General features: G+C 36.7%; 1 protein-coding gene across 4 annotated transcripts in view; it reads left to right on the top strand.

Annotated features, from left to right (window-relative positions):
* LOC130245295 (spectrin beta chain, non-erythrocytic 4-like) overlaps window positions 1-16,515 on the top strand; it is a 131,916-nt gene that overhangs the window by 29,246 nt on the left and 86,155 nt on the right. For all 4 annotated transcript variants that reach the window (XM_056477940.1, XM_056477938.1, XM_056477942.1 and 1 more), the window contains exons 6-14: window positions 127-207; window positions 286-401; window positions 509-621; window positions 2,989-3,176; window positions 5,448-5,565; window positions 7,559-7,717; window positions 8,080-8,382; window positions 11,173-11,323; window positions 14,199-15,069. In XM_056477940.1, coding sequence (XP_056333915.1) covers window positions 127-207; window positions 286-401; window positions 509-621; window positions 2,989-3,176; window positions 5,448-5,565; window positions 7,559-7,717; window positions 8,080-8,382; window positions 11,173-11,323; window positions 14,199-15,069 — 2,100 coding nt within the window. The remainder of the gene's footprint in view (window positions 1-126; window positions 208-285; window positions 402-508; window positions 622-2,988; window positions 3,177-5,447; window positions 5,566-7,558; window positions 7,718-8,079; window positions 8,383-11,172; window positions 11,324-14,198; window positions 15,070-16,515) is intronic.

The raw sequence follows: 16,515 nt of genomic DNA, 5'->3' as shown, positions 1-16,515 counted from the left end.
AAAAATTAGTGGGGGTCTAAACTTTTGCACAGTATTGTATACATTTCCTTTTTGGCTTTTATAGATGATTTTCGCATATATGAGAAGATGTTCATTGTGTTGTTATGCTTTTCCTTTGCTTTACAGGTATCCTGAGGTCAACATTCACAACTTCACCACCTGCTGGAGGGACGGCCTGGCTTTCAATGCTCTTATTCACAGACACCGGTTAGTATGTTCTTATTATCACACCTTCAAAATCATTGACGGAGTCTGTTATGTTAGTTGATTTCTGCCGCTTCACAGGCCTGATTTAATTGAATTCCACAAGCTGACCAGATCCAATGCAACACACAACCTCCAGCAAGCCTTTAACATCGCCGAACAGAATCTGGGACTTACCAAACTACTAGACCCTGAGGGTAACAAAACTAAACTTTACTCTAATGATATATATATTAATTCAGCCACAAATTTGATGTCTGATTTGATCATTTGAAACAATTACCATTACCATTCTCCAACCTAGATGTAAACACGGAGAATCCAGACGAGAAGTCCATCATCACTTATGTAGTGTCCTACTATCATTACTTCTCCAAAATGAAGGCGCTTATCGTAGAAGGGAAGAGAATCGGCAAGGTAAGAGGTGTTAAAAACATTATAATCTCATTTAAACCAGTCAGAATGGGTTGTCAGATGAAATCGTGCACATCTCTTGGTGCTAGATATCACCCCAACTAACAATTTTACGTTATAAAAACGTTCCCGTAATGTTTGCATTAATTTCTAAAACATTTTGTTTGAATGTTATTAGAATGTTTTTTAGACGTTTTATTAGTGTTATTGTTTGGTCATAACAATGTTATTAAAAACGTTTTTAGATCATTTCATTTTCTTGTTATATTAATGTTTGAATACCATTATTTATAAAGTTATTAAAACTTTCCATTCCACATTATATTAATGTTCTAAGAATGTTTTCCTAATGTTCAACTTAAGTTATAAAAATGTTTTTTTTGAAAGTTTTTAGAAAGTTCCATTAACAACTCAATGACAACATTTCAAATGCTAACGTTTTTAGAACGTTCCAACAAAAACACATTGATAATGTATTTATCCTAACGTTTTTAGAACATTCTATTCACAACTCAATCGTAACGTTTTTTGCTAACGTTTTTTAAATATTCCCCAACAACACAATGATAATGTTTTATCCTAATGTTTTTAGAACATTCTATTAACAACTCAATTGTAACATTTTTAATGTTAGTGTATTTAAAAAGTTCTACCAACACCACAGGGATAACGGTTTTTATCCTTATGTTTTTAGAATGTTCTGTTAACAACTCAATAGTAACATTTTTAATGCTGTTTTGAAATCGTTCCAACAAAAACACAATGACAATGTTTTATACTAACATATTTGGAACATTCCATTCACAACTTAATGGAAACGTTTTAATGCTAGTGTTTTTAAAACATTCTACCAACAACACAGTGATAATGTTTTTATCCTAATGTTTTTAGAACGTTCCATTAACAACTCAGTGGTTATGTTTTTAATCCTAACATTTTTTAAATCACACAATGATATTTTTATCCCAACGTTTTTAGAACGTTCCATTCATAAATTAATTGTACTGTTTTTAATAGTAACATTTTTAAAACATTCCCACAGACAGCAATAAAATTTTTTGTTAACATTTTTAGAACATTTTATTAGTTACAAATAACATTAAGGAAACGTTCCACAAACATTATGCAAGAATGTTTTTGATAACTTTGAGAGAACCTTTAGAGAACGTTACGTGTTAGCTGGGACAGTACTTTAAATACTATAATTACATATTACCAGTCAATTAAGACAATTGTCATGTATTGAATTCAATGTTTAAATAATGGAAATACACATTGTATTTGGAGATATACATATATATTTGGATATCTCTTTTAATATATATATATATACACGTAATACATGAAAGAAAAAGAGACATCACTATACTTAATATGCTATAATTACAGTATAAATGAATGTATTACTGCGGGATTGTGAGAGCTTTAGATAAATATTGTGGAAATGTAATGTTTAAAAATATAAACATGATGTATAATATAATTAAAAATGCATTACTTTGCATATATTTCCAGAACAGAAATATGAACATTAAATTTATCCAAGTTCTTGGTTTATTTCTGACATATAGAGTTCAAAGATTTTACTTATGGGACATTGAATATCTTTTCTTAAGCTGTTTATCAAGAAAAGCCTCAATGCCTAAATTTTGGCATTAAATACATAAGAAAGTATCACCAGGAAAAGAAATAGAGTTTTATTTTATATTAACGTTAAAAAATCGTATCTATTTTATGCCTGCATATGTTTTTAGTGTTATATTGTATATTTCCTAATGAAATGTTTTTGCAAATGTTTTTGTTTTTGAAAATTAGCCTTAGTTGCTGACATGGCATTAAATAAATTATGAAATATTAAATACATTAAAGGCCGATTAAAAACAAACATACCACTTTCGGCGCCAATAGCCTTGTGGTTAGTGTATCGACACATGGCACCTAGGTGTTCACGGCGACCCGAGTTCGATTCCCGGCTCGAGGTCCTTTGCCGACCCTTCCCCTATCTCTGCTCCCCACACTTTCCTGTCTGTAAAATCTCCACTGTCCTATCACAATAAAGGTGAAAACCCCTAAAAATAATAATTAAAAATTAAAAACATGACAATAATAATAATAAAAAAATAAACAAACCACTTAGGAAATCCTGCTAAATATATACACAAATAAAACTAAATGTTGGTGTAAGTTTACTGAAGTGGAGATTTCTGACTCAGAGTGTGACTCTTCTACAGATGTGAACTGTATTATAAAAAGAAACACTATAATGTGTATTTTAGATGTTTTCTTTCCTCCTAATCTTGAAGTACTCCAACAAAAAATGCTTTTTTTGTCACTGTATTGTCTTTACTAAGCTCTTTGTGCTTTCTTTAGGTGCTGGACAATGCTATAGAAGCTGAGAAGGTAATTCGGCGCTATGAGGCTTTAGCATCCGACCTGTTGGAGTGGATTGAGAAAACCATAAGCATTATTAGCAACCAGAAGTTTGCAAACTCGCTGTCGGGTGTTCAGCAACAGCTTCAAGCCTTTACCACCTACTGCACCATCGAGAAGCCTATCAAGTAAGAGAGTTTAGTTTATGACTGCCAGGAAAATACTCAAACTATGACTGTAAATCATCTTGTGCTTTAGTCCCTTTATTACGCTACCATTTAGGGCTACCAGTTATTGAATTGTTGCTTGAAGGTCTTTACACTCCAGTGAAAAAGTAGCGGGCTTTGTTGTACTGAATGTGCTTGTGTAGAGCACTTCAAATCATAAAGACTATATTAAAATACTGTAATGAAGAAGAAGCCATTGAAGTGTACTTAAAAAAAAAGTGCACTTAATGTCTAATTAAAAAGGCTACATTTTAAATAACTGTTTTCAAAATATTTGTTTTTACTTTACTAACCAATACTAACCAGCATTCTAGACTCATAGCATGATTAGCATAATAATAGATTAATGCTATGATAGAATGAAAGTCAAGTTGCTAACATGTTTAGCATGCTACTCTATCAATTAGAAAGATTTTGTCCTGTTTAATATGTTTACAGTATGCTAATAACTTGAATTAGCACTTTGTTGGCCATGTTTATCCTTCTGCTAATGTAAATTACTTAACATTTGTAGCACTTGCTTAATACGTTTTACTGCTTATATGTTTTGTAAACTGCTATTATGTTCTATAGTAGTTGCTAGTTGTATATTTTTGTCATGTTGCTACAACATTGAGCTCAATGATAGCATGAAAAGCATGATGCTAGCATGCTAACATGTCTTGTTTGAACTTTTATCATTTTGGTAGCATAAATTAGCTAGTTGCTAACATACTTTCTAATGTATGTTACTAGCATAATTGACAACCCTGCTGAAAAAAACAGCATATGCTGGTAAGATATGTTTTGATGCTGGTCTTGCTGGTTTCAATGCTGGTTTTGCTGGTTTCAATGCTGGTCTTGCTGGTTTCAATGCTGGTCTTGCTGCACTGAGACCAGCAAGACCAGCATTGAGATCAGCATCGAGACCAGCAAAACCAGCATTGAAACCAGCAAAACCAGCATCAAAACCCTGCTGATAAATCCAGCTTAAACCAGCCTAGGCTGGTTAGAGGGGTTTTGGCCATTTTCAGCCTGGTCTTAGCTGGTCAGGCTGGAAAATGACCAGCTAAATCCAGCTAAAACCAGCTTGACCAGCCTGGTTTTGGCTGGGCTCCCAGCCTCTCTAGGCTAGTAAAGCTGGTTTTAGCTGGTCATTTTCCAGCCTGACCAGCTAAGACCAGGCTGAAAATGGCCAAAACCCCTCTAAAACCTGGTCGACCAGCTAAAATCAGCCAACCAGCCTATGGTGGTTTAAGCTGTTTTTTCTGTAGGGAACATTACCAGCATATGCTGGTTTTTTCAGCAGGGTAATTTTTATAATGAATAATGTTGCTAGCATGTCTGTAGCATACTTTAACACACAGAGGGAGCATGTTTAGTATGTTTCTATCATGTCAGAATGCAATGCTAATTTTTCATTTGTAGCACATGGCTAACATGTTTAACTGTTTCTATGTTTTGTTAAAATAAAATAAACAAGTAAATAACAGGGTGAGAATGTATTAAGATCTAAAAACGTGGTAAAAATCAGGCGAGGGCTTTTCTTTTTCTGGATTACTTTTGAAAACACTGTGGGTTGGGTTTAGGGAAGGGGGTGATCGGGTCAGTCGCTGCTTTTGTAAACACTATTTGTTGAGTTTAGTGAAGGGGGTGGGTGGGGGCATCCGTCAGTTGGTCGGTCAGTCAGTCAGTCACTCAGTCAGTAAGTCGACAGCGGCCTCTGGCGGATTTACGCGAGAAGAGCACGCATGAATGGCACTCACGAGAGAAATTTGAGATCTCAAAAAACATACACAGTGGCCTCTGGTGGATTCGCGAAAACCCCCCCCAAAAAAACGTACCTGCAGGAACGTATTTCGCAATCTGTAGAAATGTATACAGGGGTACGTATCCATAATGAGCCTAAGTTGAAAACTGCATCTTCCTTCAGCTAATGTGTTAATCTTATTTGACTCCTCTTTTGTGTGCATCCTCATGTTCATATCTGAGTTACTTTCAGTAGTCTGTTCGGCATAAAGATGTGTTCATACAGTTGCATTTATTGAATATCACAATCAGCCAATGTGCTGAAACTCAAGAGAGCTGTTCCTTTCACTGAGCTTGTTTAACACCTACTGAACAAACTTGTCTTTTACTGACACTGACATGCAGTTTATTAACTGGAAATGCACATGAAGTCTCAGGAAAGGCTTTGTATGATGGATGTAATGCTGTTTGTGTTTGCTGATTGTGATGTGGATTGTTGTCCAGATTCCAGGAGAAAGGGAACCTGGAGGTGCTGCTTTTCACCATCCAAAGTAAGCTCAGAGCTAACAATCAGAAGCCATATGTGCCTCATGACGGAAAACTGATCTCAGACATCAATAAGGTAAACACTGCATAGCTAATATGATTTTTAACTTGTTACATCATCAAATCTGTGTTCTGTGTACTTAAAAGAGATGTTTTTTTGGTCACACTTTATATTAACTACTATTTATTTGCATCAAAAATTAAACACAGTGTACTTGCTGTGTTCATAATGTATTGCTGAACACTTGTGGTACTTTTGTGGTGGGATACAGGTAGGGTTAGGGTCAGGTTTGGTGCTATGGGTAGCTTTAAGGGTGAGTTAACGTGTAGGGATGGTCAACAGTGTAATTAAAGGTGTAATTACGTGCATGTATTTAATCAATCATTAGTACAATGTAAAACATCTATTTACACAATAAGTACATTGTAACCTGATTATTTCAGTGAAAGTACATATTAGTTAATGTATTAAGTACATTATTAGTCAATGTCTCAAAGAAGAAATGTAAACTAGCAGTCAAAATAAGTAAGATTATTTCATTAATTACATTTTGTATTTGTTTTGAAGAAGAAAAGTCAATAAGGATGCATTTATTTGATGAAATGCACTTAAACAGTAATATTTTGAAACATTAAAATTGATTTTGTTTCTATTTTAATATTGTTAACTCTGTATTTATGTATTTTCAGCAGTATTCAGTGTCATGTTATAGTTCAGAAATTATTCTAATAGGGTAATTTGGTGAAATAAATAGTTATTGGTGCTGAATTATTATTGATTATTGATATTGAACATTTTTGCTGTGTAATAGAATAGATAAAAGAATGAAAATTTGTAATAGAAACAGAATTTATTTGAAATATAATTTGTAATGTTTTAAATGCCTTTACTGTCTTTTTTGATACAAGTATTCATTTCTTTTACTTTTCTTATTTTAATTATAATTTCACCAACTTTGAATGCCATTTTACATGACATTTATTGCCATACTACTGAAAGCAGCAGCAGATAGTTCACCTCAGATCTTGAAAATAAAATAAACCATTTGAAATGGAAGTGCAAGCCTCTATGCAAGCCTGGCATCTATATTTAACAATGTTAAAGAGGTTTAATATGTATGTAGTAGATTATAAACCTTACCATTTTGTGAGTGAGTGCATGTCCTGTGCTTCGTGTTTGGTCTGGTGCAAACAGCCAAATTGCTAATCACTGCAAATCTCGTCATGTAGCATGTTGTTAGGACACAGGGTCACAATGTAACAAGCAAACTTAATGTTTACGTTTATAATATTTATATTATTTCTAATTAATAAACACCTCATGTGGAACTGAATCTACTTCTCATTCTGGAGGCTGTTACTGTCCACCGGAGGTCGCATTTCAGTCACGGATGTGCCTTACTGACTGAATGAATAAAATATGCGGTTGTCCACCAAGGCTGGCATTAGGCGAGTTAAAGTGACCAAAACAAAGACAGACATTTTCAAAGCAGAATATCTGACTTCAGCATTGTTTTTCAGATAAAAAAGTATGTTCACTTAGCATGTTTCTTAAATGTCTGCAAACATAATGCATTTAAATGCCTTTACTGTCACTTTTGATACAAGTATTCAGTTCTTTTACTTTTCTTATTTTAATTATACTTTCTCCAACTTTCCGTATAACCCAGATATTAATAAGCACAACTCAATATCTATAAATATGAGAAATGTTTCCTAAAATATTTTTTTAAGATCATGTGACAGATTTGTAGTAATGATGCTGACATTTTAATACACAGCAATAGATTTCAAAATCTACTATAACTGAGGAAAAGAATTTGCAGCATTATTAGATTAGATAACGTTAATGCAACATTTGAAAGCAATAGATTAGCAATAGCAAGAGATTTCTTTGAAAAAACATCAAAGTTTTTTTCTTAATATATTATATGTATGCAATTATAATTTAATACAAGTATGATTTAATAATATATCATTTTATTATTTAATAATTTTAGGCTAAGCTTTGTACAATGATTGTCGTTATCCTGCTGAATAATCCTTTTATTTGTGTTTGTCTCATAAAGGCATGGGAGAGACTAGAGAAGGCGGAGCATGAGAGGGGCGTGGCTCTCAGAAAAGAGCTGATTCGTCAGGAGAAACTTGAACTTCTTGCTCAGCGATTTGATCATAAGACCACCATGAGGCAGGCTTGGCTGAATGAGAACCAGCGTCTCGTCTCACAGGTGTGCAGAACTAAAACGTGCTACTTTGTTTACTGTTTAAAACACTGTAGAGGAGGTGAAATTTAGATTTAAAGGAACAGTTCATCCGACATTACAATTCTATCATCATTTACTCATCCTCCACTTCACTTGTTTCTTTCTTCCATTGAACACAAATGAAGATACTTTAAAAAATGATGGCAGCTGGTTGTATTTTTTTTCCTACCATGGATGTTGACGCATGCCAGCAACCAGCATTCTTCAAAATATCTTCTTCTGTGTTCAACAGAAGAAAGAAACCACATGAGGGAGAGTAAATGATGAGGTATTTTTCATGTTTGGGTGAACTACCCCTTTAAGCTCATGCAACGTTTAATTTTCAGGATAACTTCGGCTATGACCTGCCAGCGGTAGAAGCTGCCATGAAGAAACACGAGGCGATCGAAGCGGACATCTTATCATACGAGGAGCGCATCAGTGTGGTGGTGGAGCTGGCCAATGAGATGGAGTCTGAAGGCTACTATGACACCCGGCGGATCTCGGCACGCAGGGAAAACATCCTCGGCCAGTGGACTCTTCTGAAGAAGCTAGTGGTGGGACGTAAAGCCCGTCTGGAGAAGAACCTGGCCCTGCAGAAAACCTTCCAGGAGATGGTCTACATGATCGACTGGATGGAGGAGATGCAAGTGGGTGAATCATCTTATCTAAAACCCCTAAAGACAGTCCAGCATGTTGCAGGGTTGTTTGTAACATATTTAAGTTCACAGCTAATATGAATTAGCTTGTTGCTAGCATGTTTTAACACATTGATAACATTTTAGCAACAGTTTAGACTTTATTTCAGTGAATTAGTATGCTATTAGTATGTATTTAATAAATTTTTAAAGTGATAATTCACCCAGAAAATGAATATTCTGTCATCAATTACTCGCCCTTTACTTGTTTCAAACCTTTGTGAGTTTCTTTCCTCTGTTAAACAAAAAAGAAGATATTTTGAAAAATGTTGGAAAGCTGTAAACATTGACTTCAATAGCAGTTGTTATTCCTACTATGGAAGTCAATGGTTACAGGTTTTTAGCTTTCTTGCAAACCACCGGTTGGTTTAAGCTAGTTTTTGCTGGTTCTTTGCTGGTTCTTTGCTGGTTCTTCAAGATCCAGTACATATCCAGCAAAGAACCAGCAAGGACCAACTTAAACCAGCAAGCCAACTTCAGAACCTGCCTTATCAGAATGGGCAGTTTTTTCAGCAGCATAAACATATTATAGTTATGCTAGCATACTAGCTTTAGCAGTTAGCACATGGCTAATGTAGTGTGTTGTTGTATTTACTTACTCTAACATATTTTAGCACATGATTATTATTATTTAATCATGTTGCTGTAATTAATTAGCATGTTAGTACGTTTCTAGCTAAGGAATTTATTTACTGTGCTAAAAATGTCTTGTTTCTAGCATGTTGTAACTCGTAGCTAACATTGTAGCCCACGAATATTACCATGCTGAAATCATGTTTATAGCATGTGCAATATTTTGTGAGCAAGCTGATAGCATGTGTCTAGAAATGAATTAGCAAGCTGCTAGCAAATGTCTAGGGTGCTTAACACAACATCACTAAAAAAATTTTTTAACATTACTAACATGAATTAGCATGTTGCTGTATCATATTTTAGCATATACCTTTTTAGCATAAATTTTACCATGAATTTTTAATTATCATCTACAATGATTTACATTTCTTGTTATCATTTTTTAACACTATGCTAGCATAAAATATTGTTGACAACATATTTATGCATGTGTTGCATATGCTATCAATGTAGGTTTTGATGCTGGTTGTTTTAAGCAAGTTTTCGCTGGCAAGATCCAGTACATATCCAGCAAAAAACCAGCAAGGACCAACTTAAACCAGCAAGCCAAAATCAAAACTCGCCACACTAGAATATGTTGTTTTTCAGCAGCACAAACATATTTTAGTGATGCTAGCTTAGTGGTTTTAGCAATTAGCACATGGCTAATGTTCTAGTGTGTTGGTGTATTTACATGGCATGCTCTTTACATGATTCTAGCATGTTTTAACATGTCTAACATATTGTGACATTGTTCCCATGTATTAGCATATTGATATGTGTCTAGTATTTTCAGTGTTTTAGCATGAATTGTTAGTGTACTTTATATTAAGGATCTTTAACACATATTTAAGATGTTTTAGCATTGTTAATATGATCTACAATGTTAGAGCGTGTTGCTATAATTAATTAGCATGTTGGTATGTTTCTAGACAAGAAATTGTGTTACAAACTTTGTTTTCACAGTTACTTAGGTCCTCACAAACATAACATGCTTGAAACAATTGTACAAAAATGTATTGTTTCTGGCATGTTGTAACACATTGCTAACGCTGTAACCCACAGTTATTAAGTATTAGCATGTTCAAACAATGTTTGTAGCATGGGTAATATTTTGTTAGGAAGCTGTATAGCATGTGTCTAGAAATGAATTAGCAGGCTGCTAGTATATATCTAGGGGCTTAACACATCACTAACATGTTTTAACATTACTAGCATTGAATTAGCATGTGGCTTGTGTGCTTAACATTACTTGCTGCCTCGAATTTGCATTTGTTGTCTAGAATGATTTACATTTATTGCTATCATAAATTACCCTACTGAAAAAAACAGCTTAAACCATCCTAAGCTGGTTGGCTGGTTTTAGTTGGTTGACCAGCCTGGTTTTAGAGGGGTTTTGGCCACTTCCAGGCTGGTTTCCAGCCATTTCCAGCCTGGTCTTAGCTGGTCAGGCTGGAAAATGATCAGCTAAAACCAGCTTGACCAGCCTGGTTTAAGCTGGACATAGCTGGTTTTGGCTGGGCTCCCAGCCTGGCCAGGCTGGTCAAGCTGGTTTAAGCTGGTCATCTGCCAGCCTGACCAGCTAAGACCAGGCTGGAAATGGCCAAAACACCTCTAAAACCAGCCTGGTTGACCAGCTAAAACCAGGCAACCAGCCTAGGCTGGTCTTTTCAGTAGGGTATTGTTGATAACATTTTTGTGCATGTGTTGCTAGAATTTTTTTAAAATCCTTTAGCAAATTTCTGTTATGAATTAGCATGTTATCAACATGTTTTTAAAAACTTTACATGTTTAATTTGAATGTTTTATCATTAAATCAGATCCCTTATAAAAGACACAGCATACAAAGTCAGAACATCCTGAATTTCTGATTCTTTATTTGTAGCTTGAAAGCTAGGAAATGAGGTTATTATTTTGGTCTCGGAAGAAGCAGCTTAAATAATGAATCTGAATAATGTGTTTACTGAGTATTAAAACATGTAATCTAGTAGAACCACTAAACATGTATTATTATTTGATTAACATTAAATGATTAACTTGTAAAATAGCATCATATGGCCTGTTCAAAACATAAAGAGCATTAATCAAGGCTACACAATATTTGACCTAAGTACCATATTTCTGCCGCAGGTGAAGCTGCTGTCAAAGGACTATGGCAAGCATCTTCTGGAGGTGGAGGACATGCTGCAGAAGCAGAGTTTACAGGAGGCCGACATCTCCATACAGGCAGACCGAGTTCAGACCCTCAACACTGCAGCTCTCAAATTCACTACTATTGAAGGTGAGTGTGTCCTAAAACAGTCACACGGTGAACATTGATTCAGAGACACGGTCTGGCTGGAGATGTGATGGCAGATTGTGATATGAAGGTTACTGGATCTGTTTCTTTGACTGTGATATCCAGAGACCTCTGCAGGGTGGAGCGCGTAAAACAATATGACATTGCAAAATCTGCCACAAGGGGGCTGGAGTCTGTTTGTTCTGTATTCAGTGTAGGCTACTGTGCACATGTGGTCAAGCCTCAACAACATTACTTTTTTTCTGCTGAGCCTGCTAAGAAACCATTTTCTTTTCTTTTTCTTTCTTTCTTTCTTTTTTTTCCAAACCAACAATAAAGACATTTACCTTTTAAACAAAATGATAGATAATAAAATGAAAAAATAATGCAAGGACATTTCATAGATGATTACAAAAAATTTGCTAATGACACATTCAGTATAGAACATGTACAATTTTGTATACGCCAATATGCATATACAGTTAAAGTCAGAATTATTAGCCCCCCTTTGAGTTTTTTGTTTCTTTTTTAAACATTTCCCAAATTATGTTTAATAGAGCAAGGAAAATTTCACAGTATGTCTGATAATATTTTTTCTTCTGGAGAAAGTCTTATTTGTTTTATTTCGGCTAGAATAAAAGCAGTTTTTAATTTTTTAAAAGCCATTTTAAGGTCAAAATTATTAGCCCCTTTAAAATATATATTTTTTCGATAGTCTACAGAACAAACCATCATTATACAGTAACTTGCCTAATTACTCTAACCAGCCTAGTTAACCTAATTAACCTAGTTAAGCCTTTAAATGTCACTTTAAGCTGTATAGAAGTGTCTTGAAAAATATCTAGTCAAATATTATGTACTGTCATCATGGCAAAGATAAAATAAATCAGTTATTAGAGATGAGTTATTAAAACTATCATGTTTAGAAATGTGTTGACAAAATCTTCTCTCCGTTAAACAGAAATTGGGGAAAAAAATAAACAAGGGGGCTAATAATTCAAAGGGGCTAATAATTCTGACTTCAACTGGGCATATATACAGTGTCATTTGTCATAAGCATGTCAGTTGTCATAACCATGCATAACATCTCATTTATATTCATGACAGTCTTATGAACACTCCTTCAAAAACCAGAAAGTCTCATTACAGTTTTTAAAAGATCTTGTCGGCGTCAATAGCCTAGTGGTTATTGCGTCGACATACAGCACCCAGGTGTTGCGGCGACCCGAGTTCGATTGCTGGCTCGAGGTCCTTTGCCGATCGGCTTTTCCTGGCTCTCTGCTCCCCACACTTTCCTGTCTTTAAATCTCCACTGTTCTATCAATAAAGGTGAAAACCCCTATAAAAATAATTATTAAAAAAAAAGATCTCACCAGATGTTTTTCTGCAATAAAATCTTTAATTAAAAAGGTAGTTTTTGTAATCCCACAATGCATAAATACTTTACAGTAAAAACTGTACAGCCGAGACCTCACAAGACAGTGTTAACTTTGTCACTTAAAGCAAAAAGAAATAAATGAAAAATCCGTATATGCAAATATGCATTAAAAATATCAATATTTATTTATATATTTTTTTTTCTATTAGCTACAGAACAATGAATTGTCTAATTAGCCTAATTAACCTAACTTGCCCAATTACAATCATTAACGTAATTAAGCCTTTTAAATAGCATTTTAAGCTAAATACTACCATCTTGATTAATAACTATTAAATAATTATGTACTGCCATCATAGTAAAGACATAAAAAATTAGTTATTAATACTATGATGTTCAAATCTTCTCTTTATTAACCAGCACATGGGAAATATTTGAAAAAAGAATTAAAGTTGGGGCGTCACGTTGGTACAGTGGGTAGCACAATCGCCTCACAGCTAGAAGGTCGCTGGTTTGAGCCTCGGCTGGGTCAGTTGGCGTTTCTGTGTGGAGTTTGCATGTTCTTCCTGTGTTCGCGTGTGTTTCCTTCAGGTACTCTGGTTTCCCCCACAAGTCCGAAGACATGCGGTAGAGCTAAATTGTCCGTGGTGTGAATGAGTGTGTGTGGATGTTTTCCAGTGATGGGTTGCAGCTGGAAGGGCATCCTCTGCGTAAAACATATGCTGGATAAGTTGGTGGTTCCTTCCGCTGTGGCGACCGCAGATTAATAAAGGGACTAAGCTGAAAAGAAAATGAATGAATGAATTAAAGTTTCAAAGGAGGGCTAATAATATTTCCTTCAGTGGTATATTTATCAAACACATTAGAAGATGTATATATAAATATTTTTTCCAAGTATTAAAAGTCTGAGAAGTTGTCTCTTAATTTTTTTCATAACTGTAGAGATATGGCTGAATAATAACACTTGCTGCAAACTTAAAAAATATACAGCTAACATTCATTCATTCATTCATTTTCTTTTCGGCATAGTCCTTTTATTAATCCGGGGTCGCCACAGTGGAATGAACCGCCAACATATCCAGCACATGTTTTACGCAGCGGATGCCCTTCCAGCTGCAACCCATCTCTGGGAAGCATCCATACACACTCATTCTCACACATACACAACGGACAATTTAGCGTACCCAATTCACCTGTACCGCATTGGACTGTGGGGGAAACCGGAGCACCCAGAGGAAACCAATGCGAATGCAGGGAGAACATGCAAACTCCACATAGAAATGCCAACTGACCCAGCCGAGGCTCGAACCAGGGACCTTCTTGCAGTGAGGCGACGGCACTACCTACTGCTCCACTACGCCACTCATATAACATAATTATAGTATTCTGCATGATTTGACCTTCCCAAAGTCATCAAATTCATGGAAAGTAATCTCTGTTGGACTAAATAGCATTGGTATCGAATCATCGAAATGTTCAACTTCTATGTCTCTTGCTCAGGTTACCAGCCGTGTGACCCTCAGGTAATCTGTAATCGGGTGAGCCACGTCAACACCTGCCTCGAGGAGCTGAAGCAGCTGGCAGCAAAGCGTCGCTCTGAGCTGGAGGACTCGCTGGAGCTCTGGGCCTTCTTTCAGGAGGTGGAGGAGTCTGAGTCCTGGATCCGAGAGAAGATGTCCATCCTGGCCACGCAGAGCTGCGGTAAAGACCTGAGCAGCGTCCTACGGCTCTTGCAGAAACACAAGACGCTAGCCGGAGAGCTGCTGGCGCGGCGTGCACTCCTTCAGCAGACCATGAAGAAGGGCAAGCAGATCCTTACGCAGAAGAGCTTCGGCACAGCAGGAATACAGGAGAGGCTGATGGAGGCCAAGGGGGAGTGGAAGAGGTTGGAGGACCAGGCAGCGCAGAGACTGTGCAACTTGCAGGAAGCATTAGACTTTTTTCAGTTCACCACCGAAATGGATGACCTACTAGCGTGGCTACAGGATGCATATCGGCTCGTTTCCAGTGAAGACTTCGGACATGATGAGTATTCAACACAATCGCTCCTTAAAAAGCACAAAGGAGTGGGAGAGAACATCGATAAGCATCGTGTGCAAGTGGTGGGCCTCCGGAAACACATGGTGGCGCTGCCACTGCAGTATCGGGAGCTGGACGAGGTGCGAGCGCGGATGGCCGAGACGGAGCAGCTCTACACGGAGGTGGCCGAAGTGGCTGTTTTGCGGCAGCAGTGGCTTCTGGATGCTCTGGCTGTGTATCACATGTTCAGTGAGGTGAACGCCTGCGAGGTGTGGATCGACGAGAAGGAGCAGTGGCTGAACAAGATGGAGGTCCCTGAGAGACTCGAGGATGTGGAGGTCATCGCGCACAGGTAATGCAACCGTGACTGGGGTTGACAACCGATGTGCAGATCTCAATGCGATTCAAAAGATTTGACAAGCATTTCGAAACCTGTCGAATCTGCCGAAACAAAACGAATATCTCACATAGCCTAGTGCATTGTTTCCCAACCCTATTCTTGAGGGCACAATACACAGTACCAACAGTACATGTTTTCAATCTCTTCCTAATCAAACACTCCTGAATCATCTCATCAGAACGTTAGAAGAGACTCCAAAACCTGAAATTAATGGGTCAGATAAGGGAGACATTCAAAATATGTACTGTTGGTGTGCCTCCAGGAACAGGGTTGGGACTGCTGCGAGCTGTCTTGAGTTCAAATCCCGGCATGTACAAGCATTCAGAACTTGTGACTTAATGTCTTTTTTTAATAATGACTTTTTTATGACCAAAACAAGATAAAGAGGTTATTCGGGTGTCAGACCAATGTTAAAACAAAACACATTTCAAGAACAGAGCAGTAAACAAAGTAACTTCAAATGACTATAGTTGCTTTAATCTGGATTCAAAGCCATTTTCTCCGCATGACAGTCAGGAACACAAGCCACTCCACTAGATACCTTAATGTTGCAGGTATACAACGTGGGGTATAATTTCTCAATTGGTGTAATTGTTTCTTTGTTGAAGATGTTTCAATGCAATAGTAAAAAATTACCTCTAGGTGTCACTGTAGAGAAGGGATTCCAAACGTTTCGACACCTCGACAAATTTGCTTCAACTGTTTCAGAGTTTCATGAAACCTCGCACTGCCCACCACTAGGTAATCCAAAAGAGTAGTATAAATCACAGGGGAAGAGGTTGAAGCAGGTGGTAAAACAACATAAACCGTAAACAAACAAACCAGTGTCAAAAAACACAGCTAGGAACAACAGGGAAACCGCCTCATGAAGATCACTACTGATAACAAGACTCAGCGCTGGATATCTGTGTGTGTGTGTGTGTGTGTGTGTGTGTGTGTGTGTGTGTGTGTGTGTGTGTGTGTGTGTGTGTGTGTGTGTGTGTGTGTGTGGTGTATATATAGTAACAGCAATCAGTAATGACGAGCTTCAGCTGTGTGTGTGGAATCAAGGGGCGTGATCTGGAACTGGTGTGTTAGTGCAGTGCATAATGGGATATGTAGTTCATCTGAATGACAGGGAGTGTTGATCATAACAGTTAACCCCAAAAAAATTCACAGTTACTCACCCTCAGGTCATTGAAGATGCTGTTTTTTTCTTCAATAGAACGTTAAAGTCAAGATTGTCCTTTTTTCTGCGATTGTGATGTACATCCACTTGAAATGTTCTTGAAATTAGAGAAAGATTGTAGGGCAGTGCTTGATTTTGTTATTTGGGAATCGAATGGATTGTTGGAAGATGGGCGTTGCTAATAAAGTGAAGTCAAATTGATGAATGGATGAATTCATAGCAGAAACAAG

The sequence above is a fragment of the Danio aesculapii genome, chromosome 18, assembly GCF_903798145.1.
Source record: "Danio aesculapii chromosome 18, fDanAes4.1, whole genome shotgun sequence".
NCBI lineage: Eukaryota > Metazoa > Chordata > Actinopteri > Cypriniformes > Danionidae > Danio > Danio aesculapii.
The sequence above is the reverse complement of the archived record's forward strand: the minus strand, read 5'-3'. Positions and strand labels throughout refer to the sequence as shown.